Source organism: Notothenia rossii, assembly GCF_949606895.1.
Source record: "Notothenia rossii genome assembly, chromosome: 3".
NCBI classification, from domain to species: Eukaryota; Metazoa; Chordata; class Actinopteri; order Perciformes; family Nototheniidae; genus Notothenia; species Notothenia rossii.
The window spans coordinates 88,999,234-89,023,078 of record NC_136901.1 but is presented as its reverse complement, the minus strand read 5'-3'; the positions used below and the strand labels follow the sequence as shown (position 1 = coordinate 89,023,078).

Sequence of the window (23,845 nt, the reverse complement as noted above, 5' to 3'; positions counted from 1 at the left end):
TTGCTTATAGATGATCAGAACACTTCAAAGGGGACACAGCCACATTGGATATTAACATATGGATTAACTACATCATCGTTGTTATCATTTTAATGCCATTGAAGACCAGTTTAGACCAGACAAAGACGAAGGTAAGCCATATTAGCGTTGTGGGATACCTAGCGCCACTTGTTTTGATGTACGTTTTTGTTGATAACGTCGCGAGTTTGTATCTTTCAGTGTTGAGGTGGGCACCGTTAGATTCTGTGTCTTTACGATCATACACGATATGTTGGATGTGCAGCTAGGATAAGTAATAAGGGAGCTAGGAGTGATTTTCGGTGCAGTAATAGGTTAACATTTTTCGCTCTGGGCTAATTCAGAGGCTCACTGTTAGCATTGTGTGGTTTTTTTGAAAAGAAAAATGAAAAAGATCAGTTAAATGAGTTTTTTCCCGTTATATGTATATTAAATATTCATAGTTTATTAAATATTAAGGTTCCTTAGACGTTGTTTCCTGCAAATGACGCGATTTCGGCCCCAAGAGGCAATCAAATGTGAAACAAAAAAGTTATGATTGATGAAAGTAGTAAATCGGTCAGATTTGACCCGAATGCAACATGAGGGTTAAGGGTTAAGGTCCCTGACTGATGATTGGCCAGCTCAATGTCTGAAGGAACCAATGAGCAGCATTACAGGACAGGTGGAAACCAGTCCTCTCGTTAGCACCTGAAGAGAAAACAGGGGAGGGAGAGAGAAAGAAAATCAGGAAGTGGCGCCAGGGAAGCCCATCTGTTCAAGCTGAGTTTTGCCCTAAAATCTTATAAAAAACACAGTTTTTGTTTAGAATATCTGGAGTTCATAGTGTTTTTTTAAATTAGTTTCGAAATTTTGATGAAGTTCACTCTGACTGGCTTTTACACACGTGCACCATCAAAAGTCACTTAACACCAACACATGAGAGTAAGAGTGAAACATGATCTTTGTTCCTGGGATGAATGTTTTAATTATGAGTCATTTAAGTGAGACTCGGGGAGGCGCTGCAGCTGTACGAGGACACCGAGGCTCAGAATAATCAATCTCTATAAACAAGCTTTTCAGGAGGATTTTTGTGGGAGGAACTCTCTGTTTCAAGGAAGTCACTCACAGCTCAGTGCCACATCCTTTTATAAATAGTGGGGAAACTCGTAAGTCAACAGGGAAATCATCTTAATGGGAATTATGTTTTGATGACATTTGTGGACCCGGAGGGGAACACGTCAGTGGGAGCTCCATGGGAAAACCAGCGCTGCTTTTTTCACACCTTCATTCAAGATGAATGCATTCAGTGTGTAGATCTGCAGAACACATTATGGCTGACTTATTGGCATCTAACTTTTGGAAATCACTTTGCAAACATCTCCGCGACTTTATGAAGCACACACATGATTACTTTGCTGCAGCATTAGCCGTTTCTTTTGTCATTGCTCACTGAAACAGCACCATTTGCATCGACAGGAATAACACAAGTTGTATTTTTCTAAAGGCCATGTCCTATAATTTAACATGCAGCGTTCGCACTTAAGCTAAACACTGCCATTAATCCTTAAACACATCATAAGCTCCTCTGCCATTCGGTGAAGTCCAGCAGCCGTCTGGACAAGATCCAAAAACAGCACTTGTGGGAAAAAAAGAAACCCTGCCCAGATGAAAATCAGGAAGACAGATTCATGTCAGTCCTCATGAGTGTTTTACATCCTACCCTGATGTAGAACAATGTCCTCTTTATGTATACAAGCCTCTCCTGCTTACCTATAGGGAAGTTGACTGATACTTTTCAGTCACAGCAGACGAGATGCTGTGAGGTTTATTTGAATCCATCTCCTATTTACTCGCCCAACCACCCACACACACTCTCATTATCATTGCTGGTGTTATTATTATCCCAGCATCAGCGTGGTGCGGCCTTCCCAAAGAGGCTCTGGTCAACAGAGCTCTCTGCATGAGCGAGCCCCTCCGCGAGTCCCGACTTAATTTAACCAGATTCGGGCTGTCACTCTGCGCCGGGTTCACGGCTCCCTGCGTTTTCTCTCGTGGCCCCTCTCCCCCCGATGACAGAGAAGATAAGCATGTTGCATACCGAATCACTGAGCTATGACAAAAAAGAGGTTCTGCTCAATAAGCCAGATGTAAATAATTGTTGAAAGCAATATAGGGCCCTGCGTCTCGCAGTCCGCTTGATGTTTAGCTTGGCCGAGACAGAGATGTCTCAGTTTCATTCGGGTCCTGAAATGCCTTGTTTTGCTCAGACCCGGTTTTATTTAAAGACGGCACAGAGTGAGCCTTGAATATTAAATACCTTAGCACCCAAAAGATTAAGGATGGGATATATTCTGAGCCGACCATTTTTAGAAACTGCCAACGCTGACATGCATCTAAATCAGTTGCATACGACTGCAGGAAAGAAAAAGTTAAAAACACGTTTTAAATAAATACTTTTTTTATTCTGTTATTGGCTTTTTACAGGTACAAAGCATACAGCATGTTATAGTTTTATCAAAAGTGGAAAATACTGATGTTACATATGTAACACATGTAAAAAATAAGTCTTCAATCTTACTTTCCCCGAAAGTAAGAACATACATTTCAGCATATGAAAATATCCATAAAAACACAGCTTAAGTAATTTAAGTTAATAAACAGTACAAAAATGTAGAAACCATACATGTCAAAAATAATGGACAACAACAAATGACTCCATGATTTCTCATGAATAAAAAAAAAATGTACACAAGTTCATAGTGTTTTAGTTGGGGTCATGTTTATAGGATTCATACATCATCATTAAACGCTTGGCTGTTCAGAAAATGACAAACACTATCTCGCCAAAATCTCCTCTCCTGAACTCAGGCCAGAAAAACAGAAGAGGAAAAGTCTGAACTGAAATCCTCAAATGTCTGTAAGGCAGGCGACTTTATTAATCCTCACTCTTGGAGTGTTTAGCCAGTCTTCTGTGAGAAAACACACCAGGGCAAAGAGAAAAGGGATCATATATGGAGGGGTCTGCCATACCGTGCGAGCTAACTTACACACCGAGGGCCGTGTCCTGTCACAGGTGCAGTCGGATCAAACACACATGCTTCCTTTTAAGTAAATTAAAAATTGACCGCTGGAATTTTCTTCCCGTGAGTGTTAATATTATCTACCGTCTTATCCCTCAGGTGCGAATGTGACAGACATTTTAGGAAAGGAGAGGCAATGTCGGTAATAAAAAACAGAAATGTTTGATCAAGATAATGTGAACGGAGCTTTGCAGTCACTAAATTGAATTCAGGCATGGGTTTCTTTTTTTTTGAGCCATTCAGGGTCAATGGATACGTTGTAATGAGGTCACAGAGACATGAATGCACAGTTGACTTTGGACCTAGAAAAGACTGGTAAACTAAACCAAGGTGGCTGAAGACAAAATCTGTCATGTTACAGGTGCCATTTTTCTGCCTTACTGCATTGAAAGTCGTCTTGTAATTGTGAATAAAAAAAAAGTAGTCCAATGTTCTCTTGAAATATACAGTCTTCCTTTTTTTTCTTGAATGGAGAACATCACCATATTCTACAACATCGTAATAAATAGTCTCATACATATTGCTCAGCTTCTCCTTCGTTTAGAATGGTCACCGAGCCGTCCCCACTGTTCATCTCAATGTCTCTCGCTGACGCGTTCTCAGGAAGCAAGGCTAAGTCCTTGAACACGTCCACATAATGTCCAAAGCCGGGACCCCAGTTCAACAGATTGTCCCAGTTGAAGCCCCCTGGCTGCTGGCCCAGTCTGTGGGGCAGTGTGTAATGCTGCTCCGTCGGAGGCATCTGGGGAATCCCCGGCCCTCCTTCTGCCCTCCGACTCGAGTACCGCCGCTGCTTCAGCCTCCCGCCGTAGTCCTCGTCGTCAGCGTCGGACTCGTTGACTTGCGAGAGCTTGGGAACTCGGGAGTTGTAAGTCACCGGCTTCTCCCGGTCGTACTCCATCTCCGAGCAGGTGAAGGAGTCGTGTGAGTCGCTCTCTGAAGACGTCTCCGGGGCAGGGATGCCGTCGGCGGGGTTGCGGACCCTCGACAGCGGTCTGCGGCAGTCCTCTTCCGAGCTGGAGCGCCCGTGGTCCGCACTGCAGATGCTGGGGTTACGCGGGCGAGGCGTGTTCAGCCGCTCCACTTCCTCGATGGACAGCCCCACAGGAGGCCCCGTCTCCAGAGGGATCTGCTCAATCGGCTGCTTGAGCCGACTGCCGGGCCTGGAGGTGTGGCCGTGGCCGGCCATGGTCTGCGGACTCTTGCTGCGCCTCCCCAGCCGGGTGGCGTAGTTGAACATGGGCGGGGGCTGGCACATGTCGTTGTGCATGTCCATCGGACTGCCCTCACGCCGGGCCAGGTTGAGCTCTCTGGTCGGGGTGTTCCGGTAAAAGGAGGAGGGCTTGTTGAATGGGGCTGGGGAGTGCCTGGAGAGAGGGTTGGGGGTGGGGCAGGCTGAGTGGGAGTGGCTGAGCGGGGTGGACCTTAGTGCTTGGGTGTACTGAGGCTGGTAGTTGTAGCTCGTGGCTCCGAGGGGTAACGGAGACTGTCTGGCGAAGCCCAGTGGGCTGTGTCTCTGGATGGAGAACTTGGGCGTGTGGCTGCGGAACTGCTTGTAGTGCTGGATGATGTCGGCGTCCGACGGGGCGATGCTGCTGGCGTTGTCTATGTCGTAGTGTTCAATATCTGCCTCTGGGCCGCTACAGGGGGCGCAGGGAGCACTGGGGACGGTCTCATTGTTGTGGGGAATGTCTGTTTCATCATAGATCAGATAGGGGTTCTCCCTCTCAATGATGTCCGGTTTGGGGTTCCCTTCTGGTTGTTTCCGTACCGTCATGTCGTCACCATATGGTGGGATGTTATCCGGGTCATCGAATGCTACGTTCTCGCTGCCCTTCTTCTTTTTCTTCTTCTTCTCCTTGGGTTTCTTCTCCTTGGGTTCCTTTGGCACTTTGGTCTTGTTGCGGCCCCGGCAGTGGTTGCACAGGATCAGACTGAGCACCACCATGGCGAGGACGGTGGCACAGCTGCCAACGATAGCAGGCACCGCCCAGATGGGAAGGACCATCGTCTCCGCGGTGGGGTTAGCGCTGCAGACATACCCTCCGTTGTTGGCTGACTTGCAGACGTTACCCTGAGGGCACTGGACGCCCAGACACGCCACCAGGGTCTCACACATCTTGCCCGTGTAGAACTCGGAGCAGACGCAGGTGAATCCTGAACGGGGGTCCGGCACACAGCTGCCCTGGTTCTGGCAGGGGTTCGAGCTGCAGTCGCCGGGCGGGACACACTGGTAGGTGTACCATTGGTTGACGCACATCAAGCCGTCCCAGCACGGGCTGCTCTCACACAGGTTGGGACCCCTGCAGCCTATCTTAACAGAAGAACTGGTCTTGGTTAAGGTCACCAGGTTGTGATCTCCGGTATACGGCAGGTTCTCCCCATTGTACTTCACATAGGCCATGCAACCGTCGAAACCTGCGAATGAAAGAGGGAAAAAGTTCAGATAACAAGAAGCAGACACCAGCAGCTGAAAAGGACATAACATTGGCCTGGAGGGAGTCATTTCCGATTGCCACCAGACTAATTTTCAAAATGTCTGCCAGAGCTGGATCGCTTCCTCGTAAATAGGAACTGGGAGCTATAATCAGAGCTAAAGCAATTCTGTTTAGTCGGGTAATTGGTTCAAGCTTAGGACAAAAAAAATGCATATTCAAACAATCGATAGCTGGCCAATTTGAAAATAATAAAAAATATTTTCTTGCATCGTCTGAGCTTTGTATTGCTTCGAGACACACATCTGGGTTGGATGAACGTCTGTGTGTCTAATTCAATCTTTTTCTTCGTGTGATGCCCAACAGCACTGCCTCACCGATGTAAATAGATATTTTTATTGAATTTATCCCGGTGCAGATTAAATCCAGTTGTGCCTTTTCATTATCTCTTGAAAAATGTATACAAGACACAACAGTTCAGACACACTGACGTAACGCCACAGATCTGCAGAACCACAGTATTTAATGTATGCCCAGGTCTCTATGGTAAACAATTACCTTTTTTTTATTACATTTGAGCATAGTATTAGTTGAGTGTTCCCTTCCGTGACATCTCTAAAGTGGACTGTGTTTCATTACCTCCCTCTGGAAAGCCTCTCTTTCACCTTTTCCAAACTGTTTCCAGCTCAGGCTCGAGGATATCTGATCTGTGATTTAGGTCTAAACTAAAATAAGAAGTCCGTGGAAATGGGACAAAAAAAGGGCGGGTGTTCCAAGACAAAGTCAAATTAAATCAATTTTGGTCATTTTGTCCATGATATTCTGATAAAGAAACATTTACGTAACTAATGTAAATGCATAGCAGGTAAATCTCAGCAGCGTGGAGAGAAACAGATTTCAGGCCAGGTTTTTTGTTGGACCGCCACCAAATATGGTCTGCAGTTTGAGAAGCACACTATAAATTCATTTGGGGAAAAAATACGGTGTGTCCTGGATTTATAAGCCTGAAACGCTTCTCCGTCACACACTAGTACAGTATGTGCATGTGTACACACTTTAAGATATGTTGAAGAGGTTTCCATACCATATGCTGCTGCATTAGTAATATACAGAAGGTAAGGGGTGGGTGACTTGGTCAAACGCCAGTTTTATGTAAGCTTCGGTATTTGTTTTGACATAGCACGTAAATACACATGTACATTCACACACATACATGTAAATAAGATGTGCAGGTGCAAGTGTTTGACTATCATGGATAGTTTTGAAGAGGGCCACATCTAAACTGTGATTCATTTTTAGGGAACATCATAATATTTTTTTTCACAAGGATCATAATGTATGATAATTCTCATAGTCGTAATACATTATAATCTTTTTATTACGCAGTATACTAACTGTTTTGATACATTATAATATGAGTCATTTTTTAAAAAGATATGTCACCGTCCAGCTTTAAAGAAGTATAATAACACTTGACCATTTTACATGTTGATGAGTGCTTATAACCATACTTATACAGTGCTATAAGCATATTTTAATGATTTTAACCAATAACTCTTATAAAATCTGTAAGGACAATTATTTTGTTCCACTTATTTATCATTAACATACTTAAATATACAAATATGGTAAAAGAAAGTAAGAGGTTAGAATTCATAGTTTGTAAAAAAGGAAATAGCCCTACTGTGTGTCCAATTACATATTTAGGGGCAAAATAACACATACAATTGTTTAGTAGCCACTGCCTCTCTGGGATCAAACTGGCAATCAGGAACAAGTGTCTCAGCACTCAATAATAGAAAAAAAAGACTTGAACCCATGACCTTCTACACTTCTAATCCCCATCCCAGACACATAATGAATCCTCACCTGCTGCAGTCTTCTGCTGCGCGGGTCCGGGTGGGATTCCTCCGAGGGCAAAGGTCAGGACGCCGAGGCCCCCGAAGTCCTGCGTGGGGTGCTGGATGACCCGGGAGTGCGCTCCGTCCACCAGCAGCAGCGTGGCCGAGCCGTTCTTCAGCAGCTGGAGCGTGTGCCACTGACCGTCCGACAGCACGGCGTCGCCCACCGTCCGCTCCACCTTTCCCCCGACGCCCGCATCCGAGATGTAGTGGATGTTCCCGTTCCTCAGCTGGGAGAAGAAGAAACAGATCCATATTAAAGGTCTCCTATTATGCAAAATGAACTTGTTCATGTCTTCTATACATAAACATGTGACCCCTATGTGTAAAGAGAATCTGAACGTTTCAGGAAAAAAACTTTGCTCACATTTTGTCCTGATCCATTTATATAAAAACCTGTCTGAAAATGAGCTAATCAGATTTTGGCCACTTTATGATGTCACACCTTATCACCTGAATCTCCTCCTAGAGCACCATTTTGTTTTGAAAAATAAACAAAAAATAAAACTAGGGATGTCCCGATCACCTTTTTTTGCTCCCGATCCGATTCCGATCATTTGATTTTGACAATTTGCCGATACCGATTTTTCCTGATCCGATCTTTATGCAATGCATTAAGAGAACAAAAGCATTCAAGTTGTCCCTTAAGGTTATGTTTTTATTTAAATTGGATATTCTATCCAACATGGATATAGCTTCTTTTTTTCACAGCAGCATTGGATCAGTTCAGTTGTGCAGCATTGGATCAAAACAAAATAAAGCTTATCAGTACTCGTTAGCTTACTGCTACTATTAGACACTGCGCCCTGCCCACTCTGTTGCCAGATTTGAGAGAAATAAGCAACCAGGTCTATGAAAACAAGCCCCAAAGAAGCAACACATACATGATGTTGTGTCATTTGAAACCAAAACTAAGGCCTCAGGATGACTTTAAGACTTGATCATGGTCATTTTTGTTTTGTAACATTGAATACAAAATAAAAAAAAAAAGTATTTAAACTTTTTTTTTTTTTTAAAAAGAAATCCCGATCCCCGATTTTTTTCTCCCGACTCCGATCTTTTGAAAATCACGTGATCGGCTCCGATCCCCGATCAAGTGATCGGATCGGGACATCTCTAAATAAAACAAATCTCTCTCAGAGGGGCGTGGGGAGGGGCTCCTTATTTTCATCTAAAGTAACAGACAGAGAATCAGCACTTTTGAAACAGGGCTGAAACAGAGGGGTTTATGGGTAATGCTGCAATGATCTGTTTGGTGTTTGGCGCCAAACAGATCAGAGACATGTTTCGTATATATCTGAGACCTATAATATATTGATGAAAAACAGTATGATAGGGGACCTTTAATATCCACTTTAAACTGCACATCATGGCTTAGAGAAGACAGACTGGATAAGACGGTTGATGAATCTGCAGTTTCTTATAAATAATTGCAAGCGTTTGATAGATACATTTCTCTGAGGAGAGACACAGGGTTAAAAATGCAGTGTTTTAATGCAATGACTTATCATGTCAGCACGAATCACGAGCGATGAGAGGAAGCCTTCTCCCTGCAGAACTACAACCACTCTGCGTTCACAATCTGATGCCGAGGTCAGGGATCGAAAACAAAAATGCAGCTTGACGCTCATAAATCTTCCTCCCGGCGGGACGCGCTGCACTAAATCATGTTCTCACAACTCGTGTGCAGCTAATGTTATTCAGCCAGATGATGACCAGAAGCTCACTGACAACAAATTCAGAGGAAACACGCTCATTCAAAACGCCCACTGGTGAAGCCTCTTTCCTGAAGAGTGGACAAGAGAGCGCCTTTAAAAGAAATTAATCAAGCTCACTTTGGCACGGTCAACAAATTTGCGGTTTACCGTGCGTATGGTAATCTCATATGTGTACTCCCCATTCGATGGAAAAGTAATCCCACTCTACTCCCTTTTCAAAGACCCAAAAAATCAGCAATGATAAGTAGCTTCCGGAAGAATTGATTTAAAATGGAAAAGCGGAAAGTCCCCAAAGCCAAAGAAAACCTGCACTAAAGCTGGAAAACCAATCATCAAGTTTATCTATTAAACATCTTTAAACACGGTTGTTTTTTTAATATATCAGTATATATAATCCAGACTCTCGACAAACGTACATTGAGAGTACGTTTTCCCCCGCGTCCCCGCTTTTTTTAGGCGTCATGGTACTTATAATACTTCCTCAGATTGTTTAGGAAGCTGTGATGGAGATTCAGGCTCCGGAAAACAAATTCATAAGAGAGAAAGGCTGATGCTAAAGTGGGAAGGGGTCGCTGGTGATGAGGGCAGAGAGGGTCAAAAAAGAAAAATGTAAGAGGATGAATGAGCGCTTAGGCCTCTTTGGGCAGCTGCCCAAAATGGGTGAGAGGGAAGGGGGGTGAACAGGATGAGAGAAGAAAAAAGAGCCCCACAGAGTTTACGGGTTAGACAGAGTGTGGGTGATAACTGCTGTGATTAAAGGGGTACTAATATGCTCATTTTCCGAGTTCTTATCAGTATGTGTTTACTCTCCTGTGACATGTCTCCATGCTTTAATGTTCAAAAAGCTCTTTATTTTTCTCATACTGCCTGTGCTGCAAACCAGAGCCCAGTCTGCTCTGATTGGTTAGCTGGCTGGCTCTGTTGTGATTGGTCAAAAGCTTACAGATGTCCCGCCCCTTAGCCCATCACGTACAATGTGTTGTATTGCTAGACAGTGTTACATACTGATGTCACTTTGTTCCAGAAGTAAACAAAGGAGGTCAATGGAGTTATTTCAGGCATTGAAATTGAACTGCTCCAGAAGTAAACAAATGCCTAAAAACCTATATAACACACTACAGGAAAGAAGAAACCCCAAAAAGCATTATAGGGCCCCTTTAAAAGTAAGGAGAGTTGAAAACATGCACAGACACATGGGCGGTGGTGGCGAAGTCCATAGAGACTTGGCTTGGCAACTGGAAGGTCACCAGCTCAAGTCCCGGAAAGACCAAGTGCTACCTAGGTGTCCCTGAGCAAGGCACCGTTCCCTACACTGCTCCCTGGGCGCCGTACATAATGGCAGCCCACTGCTCCTAACACTACGATGGGTCAAATGCAGAGAAACAATTTTGTTACATAGTACCTGTACTACGTAATGACAATAAGTTCAATCTTCTTCAAGCAAGGATTCGTTATATTAGTATCAGCTTACTGTATGTTTGCACACAACACACTTTTAAATGCCTTTGGTGATACAACAAATCATCTGGCAGCCATATTGCAGAGCCTCTGCTGTGTAACTTGAAACAAATGGATGAGCCAGAGATGATTTGTGTCCTGGCACCAGAGGCTAATCATGAACTAATTATAGCTCACAAATTCACTAATGAGTCTTTCCAAGTCTGCTAGTACGGCTGCTGGCGAACGCTTACATAAACAGTTGTTGCTCTGGTAAATTAGCGGGCCAATTAGCTGATGCCAAACTAAGCTGAATCTTAATCATGATGTTTTTAATTTAGGGAAATACCACTATCTGCACATGGGGACGTGTGTGGCTGAGTTTGTTTGTGGAGGAATGTTACTTTGGTGTTTTAAAGTGAACGTTTGGATTCACCAAAGTCACACAATAACACAAACAAACCAACTGATGGATGCAAAAGTAAACCAGCAACTCCTGTCTTCTGCCAGGAAACATGATTTATTTTGTCAATGGAGTCTGGTGATTTTGGGCTTTTAAGTTTCCTGATTGAAAAGGCTGTCTCACAGTAAAATAAAGCTGTGAAAACATCCTAAATAAAGCGAGAACTTTAACACAAATTAACTTTTTCCGGTGTCTTAAAAAGGTTTTGCTGCTATTTTTCAGACTTTTTCTCCAAAATCGGGGCAATACTGTAGGTATCACAGTGACTCTGGTTAAATACAAACTCATTTAAAAAAGTCCAAACTATTACTTTAACAGCTAACATATTATTTGTGCTGATTCTCCAAATTAAATAGTTGAAAATGGTTGTGGTTGGATGTGCATGTGAAGTGTTTTTAGGGGCTTCAGTTGTATATCTGGAGGAAAATGGTCTTTTGCTTCACACAACATAAAAAATACTACTATAAAACTATTGGGGTCAAACAGCAGGAACACTGTCAGTCGTTGGCAGGATTGACTTCAACCGAAATAATCTTTATTTATCGTTTAAGTGTATTTTAATGTTTCAGGAGGAAGACTCCCCATTCTTTCATCTGCTCCGGTTGGCTATATTAACTTGCTGTTGTGTGCAGATAATGCAAACTCCAGACTTCCTCCCATGAACACTTGCAACAGTTCAGCGACGTTTACTTCCCTCAAAGGCTTTTATAGTGAAACTACTACCTGGGGTGATGCCTTTCATAATTTAGAGGTATTCACAGCAGTGCTTCTGTTCAAAAAAGGAAGGGTATGGAAATATTGGAAAGTACATAATGATGAAGTAAACATGTGCGATTAAAGCGCAGTACACTCTGTATACTGTTCATCTCAAGTGTCATGGCCATTTCCACTGATCATAATTCCATTGTTGAGTTCTACTAGAATAGATTTATATTGTGCAATTTTCCAAACTCACATTGGTTTCTCAAACAGCATCTCTGTAAACTACGTGTATTCACTGAATTTCACTCTCTGCCTTTAACGGCTCGTTGTAGCTCCAGTAGCTCCAGCCCCCACCCTCCCTGTGAGCACAGTGTGCTCTGATTGGTCGGGACGTTGTGAATCGCGCTGAGCTCCGTGGAGGTGTTGTTTCCTTGTTTAGCGATACACAGCGAAACACAGCCAAACTCACCCTGAGCACACACAAAGTCACAGCCGAAGTAAAAACAATAAGTGTGGCTTGATATTGAGTAAAAAAAAAGTTTGATAAACGCTATGAGAATGGGTCTGCAGAGAGAATGGGTCTGCAGAGAGAATTTCGTCGCGATCCCAACTGTCTGTTATCAGCCTGCAGCCAGGGAGGAGAGATCAGCAGAGCTGCCTGCACTGAGTGTGTGTGTGAGGAAGTCCGTGGATTGGTCAATTCGGACCAATCAGCTGGGGCTTAACGTAACGGCTCCGCGGACGTAACGTAACGGCTCCACGGATTGGTCCATTTCGTTCCGGGTGCGGTTGACATCATGCGTCCCCGGAAGAATCAATGGACAGTGACGTATCTCCAACGAGGCGTTTTGGGTTTTACTCGCTACAGGGTGTACTTTGAGGGTTTTGACTCTGCAGACCATTTACATGCATAAAAACCTTCATAACACAGAAGGGGACGGGTAATAACCGGAAAAGAATGATATGGGACCTTTAAGTTAAAAAAGGAGGTACTTGTACTTTACTTAATTATTTTCAAATTTAGATAATTTATACTTTTACTCCACTACATTTTGTAGGCAATTGTTGTACTTTTTACATTTATTTTACATATTCAGTGACTAATTACTTTGCAGATTTAGATTATAATTAAGCAATAGCTCACGACCGGCCGTGGTATATGCTCATTATATCACAGCTAAGGGGCGTGGTTCGGCCCGACGCGAAGTGTTTCCCCTCCCATCTTGTCTGTTTCTGCTGATTGTGTGCACCTGGTGCCCCGGTGTTGTCTCCTCCCCTCTCACCTGTGTCTTGTTCAGTTGATTAGTTTGTGTGCATTTAGGTTCTGGTTTTTCTGTTGGTCTTTGTGGGATTATTGATGTTGTTAGAAGGTGTTTGTGTTTTGCCATGCCTGATTTTACTTTGTTGCTCGTTCCGCAATAAAAGTATTTGGATTTGGATAGTCTGCATTTGGGTCCTGTGTACCTTGCCCTCCAGCCGTGACAATGACATATACATTACTAAAGGCTAAGTAAAACTAGCCAGTGTGTGTACCAATAGCTTTACCAAGTGCAACATTTAAGTTATGAACACTATATGGTGCTTATTTGTTCCATTCATCACGACCAGTAATTTAACTTTTGGTACTAAAAATATAATTTGATGCGAATACTTTTGTACTTTTACACTGTAGTATCGCTTCTTTTACATACTTGCTGACGTTTTGTTTTTGCAAGGATCATAGTGTATTATAACTCTCATAGTAATATTACCTTATCATCTTTCCATTATGCATTTAAATCACTGTTTTGATTCACATTATAGTGAGTTATTCTTCTAAACAAAATGTCAGTTTCCAGCATTAATGGATCTGATTACTTCCATCACCACTGCTATTCAAACAGGCAGCAATATTTAAATCCTTTGAACATGTCTAACTCTTCCTCCCCTCACCTTCACAGTGGTGTAGTTGCTGCTCTCCTGAACGTGCAGCAGAGTGCCGCTCTTGCTCCGCGTCCTGAACTTGACCTCCAGGCTGCTGGGCCCGGCGGGGTCAGAGGTCGCGCCCTGCAGGGCCTGCTTCAGGAGGACGTCCCGTTTAGGGCCCTGCTTCAGGGAGTAGTCCAGGCGCCCGGTGCCATCCAGGGACAGGGCGGTGTCCGCTGTCATGTCTGCGGGACAGAAAGATGGAGAGTAAACGTAATCCTTTTTCACAGCCGACTGTAAAACTGACATTTTTCCTCTTAAGGCGCAATTTATTTTCCTAGTCCGAGTGCCATAACCACTAACTGGTCCTTACATTCTCACAAGTGGTTGCAAATGTCTTCCCTAAGTGGAAGAGACAATGAAACTACACTCGCTTCAGAGTTTCATATTATTAGTTTAAGTGGAAATGTAATCCAACACATTTCTGGTCATTGCTCGATGAAAATAAGTTTTATACATCTTGGAAGTCACATTCAATCACTCTTTTTCCCCTATTCACAATATCTCTACGAAAATGGTTGTATGGAAATAAAGGCTCTTTTGGTACCAACTCCCAATACAAAATATTTCCCAAATGACCCAATGCACCATCCCTGAAGTGGGCGTAATCATTTTCCAATTGTTTTATTTTTAGGCCATTTATCCCCCCCCCCCTAGCTCTAGACAAATATACTATGAACGGTGCGTATCTATGACCACAATATACAACTCCTGATGGCAAACAGGAAGTGAACTACTTATCAGATTAAATTCAGCCACAAGTTTTTATTTAAGATATTATACAGTACTGTCGATAAATAGTGTATCCAGAAAACAGTCCTTAGAATGTGTCTTTCATATGATGTCAGATTAACCCTAACGAGTATGACATTGGCAGCCATTAAAAATATAAATGAAGAAATAAAACAATTGTATTTTTGAAATGTGAAGACCAGGGGAGAGTCTCAATCAAAAGAGCAGAGCAACTCCCCCTTCAAAGTTGATTTAAATACTCAATTAAAATGAAAATATACGTGTTTTGTTTTTGTAATAATGTAAAATGCTCAATTGAATGTAACTGATGTTAATGAATGCCAGTCTCCTTCTCCCTCCCTTATAATTTCTTGAATAAACGGCACACAGCAGTATAAAGCGAAATCGTACGGTCACTGAGTTTGCGGCTGGTTTCAAGATGACGCCACACCAGCTTTGAAAATGTCAAAGTTCTGTGGCAAAATCTGTTTGGTGAATCAGGGGGTTTTTACATCTGTGGGAATACTTTGGTGGACATCGACACACACATTTGTGCTGCTGAGTATGAGCTTCATATTTGGACAAAACACATTTAAACAGCGCTAATGTGTAAGTATAGGCAGTTCACAAAATGGACCTTTCTGGTGAAGATCCATTTTGGTTGTAGTTTGATTGAGATAGTACTTAACCAACCAGCCCTCCAGAAAGCTGCCAGGCTTCTAGCAGCACACGTTTTGCTGTAATGCAGGGATAAGCTCAGCTAAGACACTGACTGATGGGTAAGATTTACAACATATACTGTAACCACAACATGAAGATGGCTGGTAGGATCTGAGGCACGGCACTGGCTTAACATTTTTTACATTTCTCTAAGACCTCATTGCTTCCTTCTGTGGAGAGGATGTTCCTACTTGTCATTCCCTGCTCTCTTCTTCCCGGTTATATTTTTTCTTTTCTGGAGATGAAACACAAGACTGAGAGAGTACGCTTCAGTTTTGTGAAAGGAAAAGTTCTGTGATCGTCTTTCGTGAGGCAAATCAAACGGTTCACCACAAGCTCAAACCCGATGGTGAACAGAGACAAATGAAGTGCAGAGGTAACCAGACTTACCGGTAATAATAAGGTTTCAACATAAGTGTGGTATTGATGATATGCAACGTTGCTTAACCTAATGTAACACCTACACAGTAGCGTACTTAGATTAGTGTAAGTTCTCTGATGTAGAGTATTTATACATTTATTAAATATATATTTCTTTTTTTTGCTTTTGGATTAAAGGCATACAATAACGCATATTTCTTTGTCTTGTTTTTTTACACTGTAAGTCAAAAAACGTTTGTATTTTGAGCAAAGTACATGTATGGTCCAGTGAACTCATTCAATAATTAAAAAAGTAGAAAACAATTTGTAGTGGTTACAAAAGGAAATACACAAATATTTAAATAAAGCTGCAGTGATGTGGTCTATATTATGCTAAATGGTGCAGTTTGATGACTCATGAGGGAAGGATCATAAATAATCATGATATAATATTCCTTAGTAAGTGCAGACTCAGCAGTAAAACTTCAAAGGGATGTACTTACATTTCTCACAGAATTTGCCGGTGAAGCCATCCACGCACTGGCACTGCTGCCAGGACCAGCGATCCAAGCAGGTTCCCCCGTGTCTGCAGGGGCTGGCGGTGCAGGCTCCTTCCAGTCTCGGACATCTGCACACACAACGACACACACAACGTCAGTTTGACAAGTCAGACGCTCAGTCTGCAGCCGGGGGGTCCGCCGAAAGAAGAAGCTCAGAAAGAGAAACGGGGCAGATGAGCTTTGATTTCTCTCCCTGTGCGGCAAAACATAAAGAACCCCGGGGTAATTTGCATATTAAAAGATCTGTTCTCGCCTCAGTATTCACCAGCGGGACAGAAAAGAAGAAAAAAGAAATCTCCGGAATTCTGCAATTGGTTTCCCCCGTCAAAAATGTGCATTATGAAAAAAAACGTTTTAAAAACTCTTGAGAGGGTTTGGGAGTGTGAACAGATGTCCCACAGCGAGAGTCGACAAGGTTAGAGAAGACGGACAGATGGGAAGAAGAGGGGGATGATGGAGGGGGTGAACGGGAGTAAAAGGGCGGGGGGGGGGGGGGGGGGGGTTATGCCGACCTGTCAAGGATGCCCTGCGATGCCAGCGCCTGACTGGGTTCCAGCGGGCGGCCGTTGACGTTGAACTCCATGATGCAGCCCACAAAGTCGTGGGTGGCGACTTGACCGCGCCGATGAAGGACGGGCTCTATTGACCTGACGCCTCCAACAGAGAGCCGGTTGGGCTGCACGTCCAGGATCCTGCACACACACACACACACACACACACACACACACACACACACACACACACACACACACACACACACATGAACAGAGGTACAGAGACTTAAATGCACGCAGACACAAAATTACGTATGCACAAGAATCCAATGCATTCAAGTATGCACGCACGCACACTAACAGACACACACACACTTCCACAGAAAGACACTGTGGGTCAGCGAGTTTCACCGTCTGTAGACCTCTGTGCCCTTTCTTCATCTGCCAAATCTCTCTTTCTCTCACACACACGCACGCACCCATATACACGCAAAACACATGTACAGCGTTTCAGAGTAGAGAGTGTAGAAGCATTGATCTTCCAGTCATTTATTGAACGTTTACAACATAAATGGATCAAGATATGAATCAGTGGGGCAGCCAGATGATTACCGGTATAGTACAGAATTTTTGTATAACTAAATAGTTTGACCTTTACAAGCCCCCAAAATGTTCATATAAAAGCTTATCTTTTCTCAACATTTCGACTTTGTGCTTGACACTTCAATTTCATTCTCGAAATGCAAAATAGAAACAACTCTTCCTCCTCTCATTTTCTGCTCTACTTGCCTTACTTCTCTTCCATTAACATTGTCTTATGCTACAACATGGGGTAAACTAAAACCACATCTTCAACAGAAAAACAATTGTTTCTGTCATACTTTCCATTATTTTGCCAGACACGGACAATTTCATTATGCATTGACTTTTCCAAGCCTAGGACCTTAAACTGTCAACGCTCTTTCAATGTATACATTAGGATCCTAGAGACAGAACATCTGTGTCATGCATGCGGTGTGTGTGTGTGTGTGTGTGTGTGTGTGTGTGTGTGTGTGTGTGTGTGTGTGTGTGTGTGTGTGTGTGTGTGTGTGTGTGTGTGTGTGTGTGTGTGTGTGTGTGTGTGTGTGTGTGTGTGTGTGTGTGTGTGTGTGTGTGTGTGTGTGTGTGTGTTTGAATTCTTACCAGTCCGTGTGCACTGCCACATTGCTCACAGCACAGTAGCCTGGTTCCTGGTCATCACCACACTGGTCCACAGTCAGCGATGCAGCCTATATGATGATAGAAACACACACGCATGTCACATGTCAGAAAAACAGCTGTGAAGTCACAATGCTTCAGTCAATTACTCCTTTTTAAAACAACTATTTCTGGTAGACTGTGGTTGACAGTCTCTCTGTTTCTCCATCTTTATAATCAGGTGCATGTGTGTGTGTGTGTGTGTCACTTGTGCTGGTTTAGTTCAAACATTGTCATGGTAGCCTACTACTCCAGATGTTCCCTAGAAAATAGTATAACTGGAAAGTCAATACTTTTGAGGAATGATGTAGAACATGCTCATTAATCAAAGCAAAGAAAAACACCCACATCTAACGGTGTAGGTGGGTGGGTTTAGTTACTGTTGGTATTAGCTATGCTAGCTGTTTCCCCCTGTTTCCAGTCTTTGTGCTAAGCTAAGTTAGCTGTGACTGCTAGAATCAGCGTACAGACATGAGAGTGGTAGTAAAGCAAAGAAGAACCAATATATCTAACAGTGATGGTCGCTGGAGTTTGTTATCTTTGAATGAAACCATGCTAGCTGTTCCCCCTTGCATCCGCTCTTTGGGCCAAGCTAAGTTAGCTGCTAGTGGTAGCTTTGTACTTAGCATAAAACATGAGAGTGATATCAATCTTCTAATGTTACTCTGCCAGAAAAGCAAATGCGGATCGCTCAAAAAATATTGAAATGTTCCATAAACATTGAAAACGGTCTGGAAAAGACAACAAAGCGTGCATTTAGCCACATTCTGTAAATGTCACAATGAATGACGGTCACAGGATTTGCACACATGTTCATGTCAATGCTTATTTTGCTGAGGTTGTGACAGCAAGACTAGATTTAAAAATCCTTTGAAAAATGTTTTGTTTTTTGTGTGCACATCTTTTATGACTGAAAACCTTTTTCCAGACTGAACATCTTCGTATGCACGGCAGCATGACTCTCACTCCAGGGTTCGGCTTCAGCCCAGTAGGGGCTACTTTAACCGCTACAATTATTTCTCCCTGAGAATGTGTGTAACTAAGCCCTTTTGTTAGCTTGAGCCTAGCCCACCAAACGGCAAGTAGGCCAATTATATTTCACCAATTCATAACAGGGGTTGATGGGAGAATGGCATAAGAAAATGCCATACACTACAGCAAAACATTTCCCATTTCCCGTTAATGGCACAAAGCTTTTGTCCAGATGTGGGTTATTCTCTTGCTCCCTCTGTGCTCTGAGAGGGAACGACCCTACGAGGAAGAAAATAAATGGGCTGGTGAGGAAAAAGTCCGGAGAAGTGTGTGAAAGTGTTGAAAAACCGGGGCAATCATGCTCAACCTCTCCTGGATCTTAAGTAAACACGGACCACACCAGCCCGGATCTCCAACACAAATCATCCAGGGGAGCACGACCCCACCAAGCACACACAGACACACACACACACTTTCCCTCACAGTACACTTGAGTCACACTTGAATCAGACACATGGACACGTCTACAGAAAAAGAATAAAGCACATACTGTGACAAAAGCAAGGCGAGGAACAACCAGACATATTTGCTTTAAACACTGGAGGATTTTGAAAGTGCCATAAAGAACGTCACATCCACATAAACATCTTATTAATGTCTCTCCCTGTGATCAAAGGGACTCCATCCACAACTTAAATACAGTGCAGTTACTGTCAAGTGTCTCACTGTTGTGGAGAAAACATGAATCTCAAGGATTCCTCTTGGAAATGAATACGAATGTACGAAAAGATGAGGAGCGTGCTTTTGTGCTTGGCTAACATCTGAGGAAATATGAAGAAAGCGCCACTGGATTGTTTTCGCCATGACTAATATCATGGACAGACCATAGCATTGCTCTTTGTTGTGGTGCAGGCATTGAGTAATGACTTTAAGGCATTAGTTTTCAGCTTGTTTCTGGGAAGAATAATAAAAAGGGTTGATGATTAGCTGCCAATGCTAATAAGCTACGCCGAGTCCTAATCTGTCAAACTACATTTCACAAACTTCATTCAAAGAAGAGGTTGTTGTTTGTTCCTCCTTAACACGGATTTAAAATCAACAAGCAGCTGTGTTCTTGCTTGTAAGTTCTCATCTGTGATCTTTTCCAGTCCGTTACTGTCACATGTTTGTTGTTACTCTACCACTAATTGATGTTAATCTAATTTCGCACAAATGTCATTTACAGTACTCCTCTCTTTCTCTCCTCTCCAGCTTTGCAGAGTAGACATCTTGAGGCTTCTGCCTTTTTTATGTTATTTACAGTCTTGCTTTATTCTGCACGTATTTCTATCTTGAGATAATACCTTATTATGTATGATGTATATATACATGTATTTAGCAGATGGGGATGAAATTGTAGTTTACTTTGAGTCGTGTTGAACCAATGAAATTCCAATATTCACCATCGTTTTTGCTCAGTTTTGGTCTCCACCACCGACTAACGTAAAGTGCTATTTAAAGAGTTTATTTTCCATTTCAGTCATTTGTATCTTGAGATAATATTATTTCAAGATACAAATGATACAAAGGTCATCCCCATCTGTTAAATATAGACAACTGTTTGCTTACAAAATCATCATATCAACTTCTCTAATGCGATCAATGGTGCTGCTTTACTCCTGAATTCATCCAGGTTCAAATCGAAAACGGATTTTTTTGCATTAAAACCAGGAATGATGTCACAATGTTATTGGCATTCATATCAGTCTACATATTGAACCCATCCATTATTTGATACTTTGGCAAACTGCTTTATTATTCCTACTGCTGTGAAACTCATTGTGCCGAGGAAAATTGTGTGTCATTTATTGCATTTGACAATTAAACGGATTTGGACGCTGATTATAATTCCAATTGTAACAGTATCTGTTAACTTTTCTGCTCCCTCTGATTACTTGGAGCCTTCGCAGTGAAGCAGTGCATGACCGTGTCTGTGGTTTCTGTCTGCTTTTGACATTGGCTCAGAATTCAGGAGTCAGGAACTGAGAGCAGACCTCAAGCCTGACCACCGAAATGACCCACAGCACCTTCTGCAAACACAGTGATCAGGTTCACTTACAACGCCTGAGGGACTCGCCACTTGAGTCGACTCGCGACACACTCACATTTCTGTCTCGCTCTTCAAGAGCCCTTACATGCCCACCACTGCGTTTGATTTGCAGGGCAATAGACGCAGACAGTCTCCGCGTTTGCTGTATTCCTTTCCATCCCGTCACTCTGCACCTTCTCAAAGCTGACAATTTAACGATTTTACCAGCTTCCTATGAAAGCCTCGGTGCATGGTGGGAAATGACAGATTTGAAGTCCAGCAGGAGAGTTACATTATAGAAGCTTTGACAGGGTCTGCTTGGATTTTTTCCCCCTCTTTGCTTGCCACTGCATTGCTGGCAGGACGAAGCCTCTCATTCAGAGCACAGGAGACAGAGTTTCAACCTTCAGGGCCATTTTGGATCCTCGAATTGTAAATCACAACGAGCAATAAAATTTAATTACAAACCTTGAAAACCATAAGCTGAGCTACCCACGGTTTGGGGGAAGTTTAATTATCATCTGATGGTGTAAAAGAGAATTTAAGGCCAAATGTCGATGCAGGTTTTTAGCAATAAAACACAGGACATAAATGCTATAGATAGTGCAGCACACGTTGTCAGTCCATACCATGTGGTGTTTTTTCAAGAATGCACGATTAAAAACCTGTAAGCTAATATCTACCATAAAAATAGACGTTCTTACCATCCCAGCTCTCCTGGCGATGACTGTGTGGAACTGCCCATCCGAAACTTTTATCATAGTCATCAGTTTATAAGTTCCACTTCCCAAGTTGAAGGAGAAGCGCATCCGTCCCTCGAAGATCTCCAGAGCCAGGAACTCCGCCTTGTCTCCGGTCTGGTTATCGTGGTTGTACATAAGCAGCGCGTTGCTCTTCAGGGTAGCAAACTTGATATATATGTAGTTATTGTTGGGATCCAGAGACGGAAATTCCATGTAGGAGAGCTCCTCAAAGCCGTAGCTGTTAAGTTCACAGTGTTTGCCGAAAACCCCTGAGGACAGAAACCAAAAGAGGAATCAGAGAGGAAGCCAATGAATGATTTACGGTGAGATGAAAATATCTACACATAAAACAGAATCTTTATCGAGCGATAATATTAAGGTTTGTATTTAGTAGTACCAAAGCAGATATCATTGATGTTGGATCATAATCTTGCATCCTTACATTTTTTTTTTTGCCCATATTGGAGGCTTATGATGACAGAAGAAATAATAATCATGACAAATGGAGACACAAAACGAAATGACAGTAGCCCCTTTTAAGTAATGGGATTATTATAGCATGACTTTTGGAGCACGGGAGATTGCTTGTCTTAAACATCTTGCTTTTCAATTTACCCAGGCTCGCTAATACCCTAAAAAGTTTCCTACTATTACTTACCAAATGGACAATGACAGAGATATTCATCCACCAGATTCTGACAGGACCCGCCATTAAAACACGGGTTACACTCACAGTGATTGATGATGGAATCACACGTTTTGCCTGGGTTCACAGAACAACACAAATTAAAATGGATGGGGTGGCAGACAACACAGGAAAACCTCGAGGGGAACTCAGTTCACTTTCATGCAGGCCTTTCATCACATCACAGATGAGAAATGCACTGCAAAAAAAAGGAAGAATCTGGGCTCCAACACTTCATTTAGAGTTGTAGCGAGTCTTAAAATCAAATGTTTGTCGGAACAACCATAAAATACATAATTAGAAGATGTAATTTCATCTGTTTTAGTGAAGTTTCACTCTATCCAAACTTCAGAGATGCTATTGAGGAATACACATTGCTTGTCCAAGATGACATCACTTGATCCAAAACATCTTGAAACTTTCTTTGGAAAAAAAACATGATCTCACTCAATTGGCGGATTATTCTCACTAAGAATAATCAGATTTTCAAATTACATTTGGAAAAGGCTTTTTTTTGCAGTGCAGAAAGAGAAACAGTCGCAAATGTACATAAATCACTGTCACATATATATGTCAACATGAAAATGAGTTGGTGCAACTGTACATCATGATAAGAAATGTGACACGGATAATAAAAATAAAGGGGCAAGGCAATATATGGTCCAGACATGGCACAATACAAAAACACTGACATTCTGCAAATATATTTTAGTCTGTAAATCCCGACACAAGCTGCTTAATGGAGATTGATTCCAGTGCCAAAAACCAGGCGGTGAAAACAGGAAGTTGAGAGTTCACTGTGAAGGCATGCAAACTACTGTAAGTCAATAGGTGCATTTATTCACAAGGGTAATTCATCTTGATGAAACGTTAGAGATTTGTGGTAATATTTTATCGTCATAATAAAAAGGGGCAGTAATGACTTGACTTGAGGTTAATAGCCTGCTTTGAAAATGTATTTCAGATGCAGTCAGCGGCAGGACAACATGCAGAACTCAAATGACTTTTCGAAGTAAATCCACTTAAAATCTACTCCCCTCGTATCAAGGGGTAATGATTCAGTGTTTTCATTAAGTTCCCAAATCAAAAGGCCTGATCGGATTTGTTATAAAGCTTCTCATTTATCAAACAACTCAAAACTGAGGTAAATGTGTGAAATGTTGATTATAAAATCCATCTGTGTACAGTTAGATCAGGAGTGTATCTGTGTGTGGTCATAGCTGCAAGCACATGAAGGCACACAATGAAAAGTGATACTGGTGAAATGTGTAAGGAGACTAAACTCAAGTCTTCACTAGGGCCAACTTCGCATCATCCTTTTTATTAAAGAAAACATGGCAGGCTGATACGCATCACAGCTGATACCCCCCAACTAGTAATCCAAAAAACAAACTGTTTTTGGCAGACATGATTGACCGCTATGGCTAAAACACTGCTTGGAAACATTCAGAAGCAAATATTTTCATTGGACACAAAGCACATGCCTGAGTACATTATTGTGTGAGTGTCAATGTGCGTGTGTGTGTGTGTGTGTGTCCACATGTGTTTTTTCCAAGCCTAACATGATTGACTGT

The 23,845-nt window shown here is 42.5% G+C and overlaps 1 protein-coding gene across 2 annotated transcripts in view; it reads right to left on the bottom strand.

The window, feature by feature from the left end:
* Positions 1-2,440: 2,440 nt before the first annotated feature.
* fat4 (FAT atypical cadherin 4) overlaps positions 2,441-23,845 on the bottom strand; it is a 110,544-nt gene continuing 89,139 nt past the window's right edge. The window contains exons 10-17 of one of the 2 annotated variants that reach the window (XM_079671912.1): positions 22,245-22,349; positions 21,548-21,855; positions 17,750-17,835; positions 16,586-16,765; positions 16,017-16,141; positions 13,669-13,886; positions 7,385-7,646; positions 2,441-5,498 (exon numbers count right to left, since the gene is read on the bottom strand). In XM_079671912.1, the coding sequence (XP_079528038.1) occupies positions 3,592-5,498; positions 7,385-7,646; positions 13,669-13,886; positions 16,017-16,141; positions 16,586-16,765; positions 17,750-17,835; positions 21,548-21,855; positions 22,245-22,349 (3,191 nt within the window). In that variant the 3' untranslated portion in view covers positions 2,441-3,591. The remainder of the gene's footprint in view (positions 5,499-7,384; positions 7,647-13,668; positions 13,887-16,016; positions 16,142-16,585; positions 16,766-17,749; positions 17,836-21,547; positions 21,856-22,244; positions 22,350-23,845) is intronic. The other variant, XM_079671913.1, reaches the window with a different exon arrangement.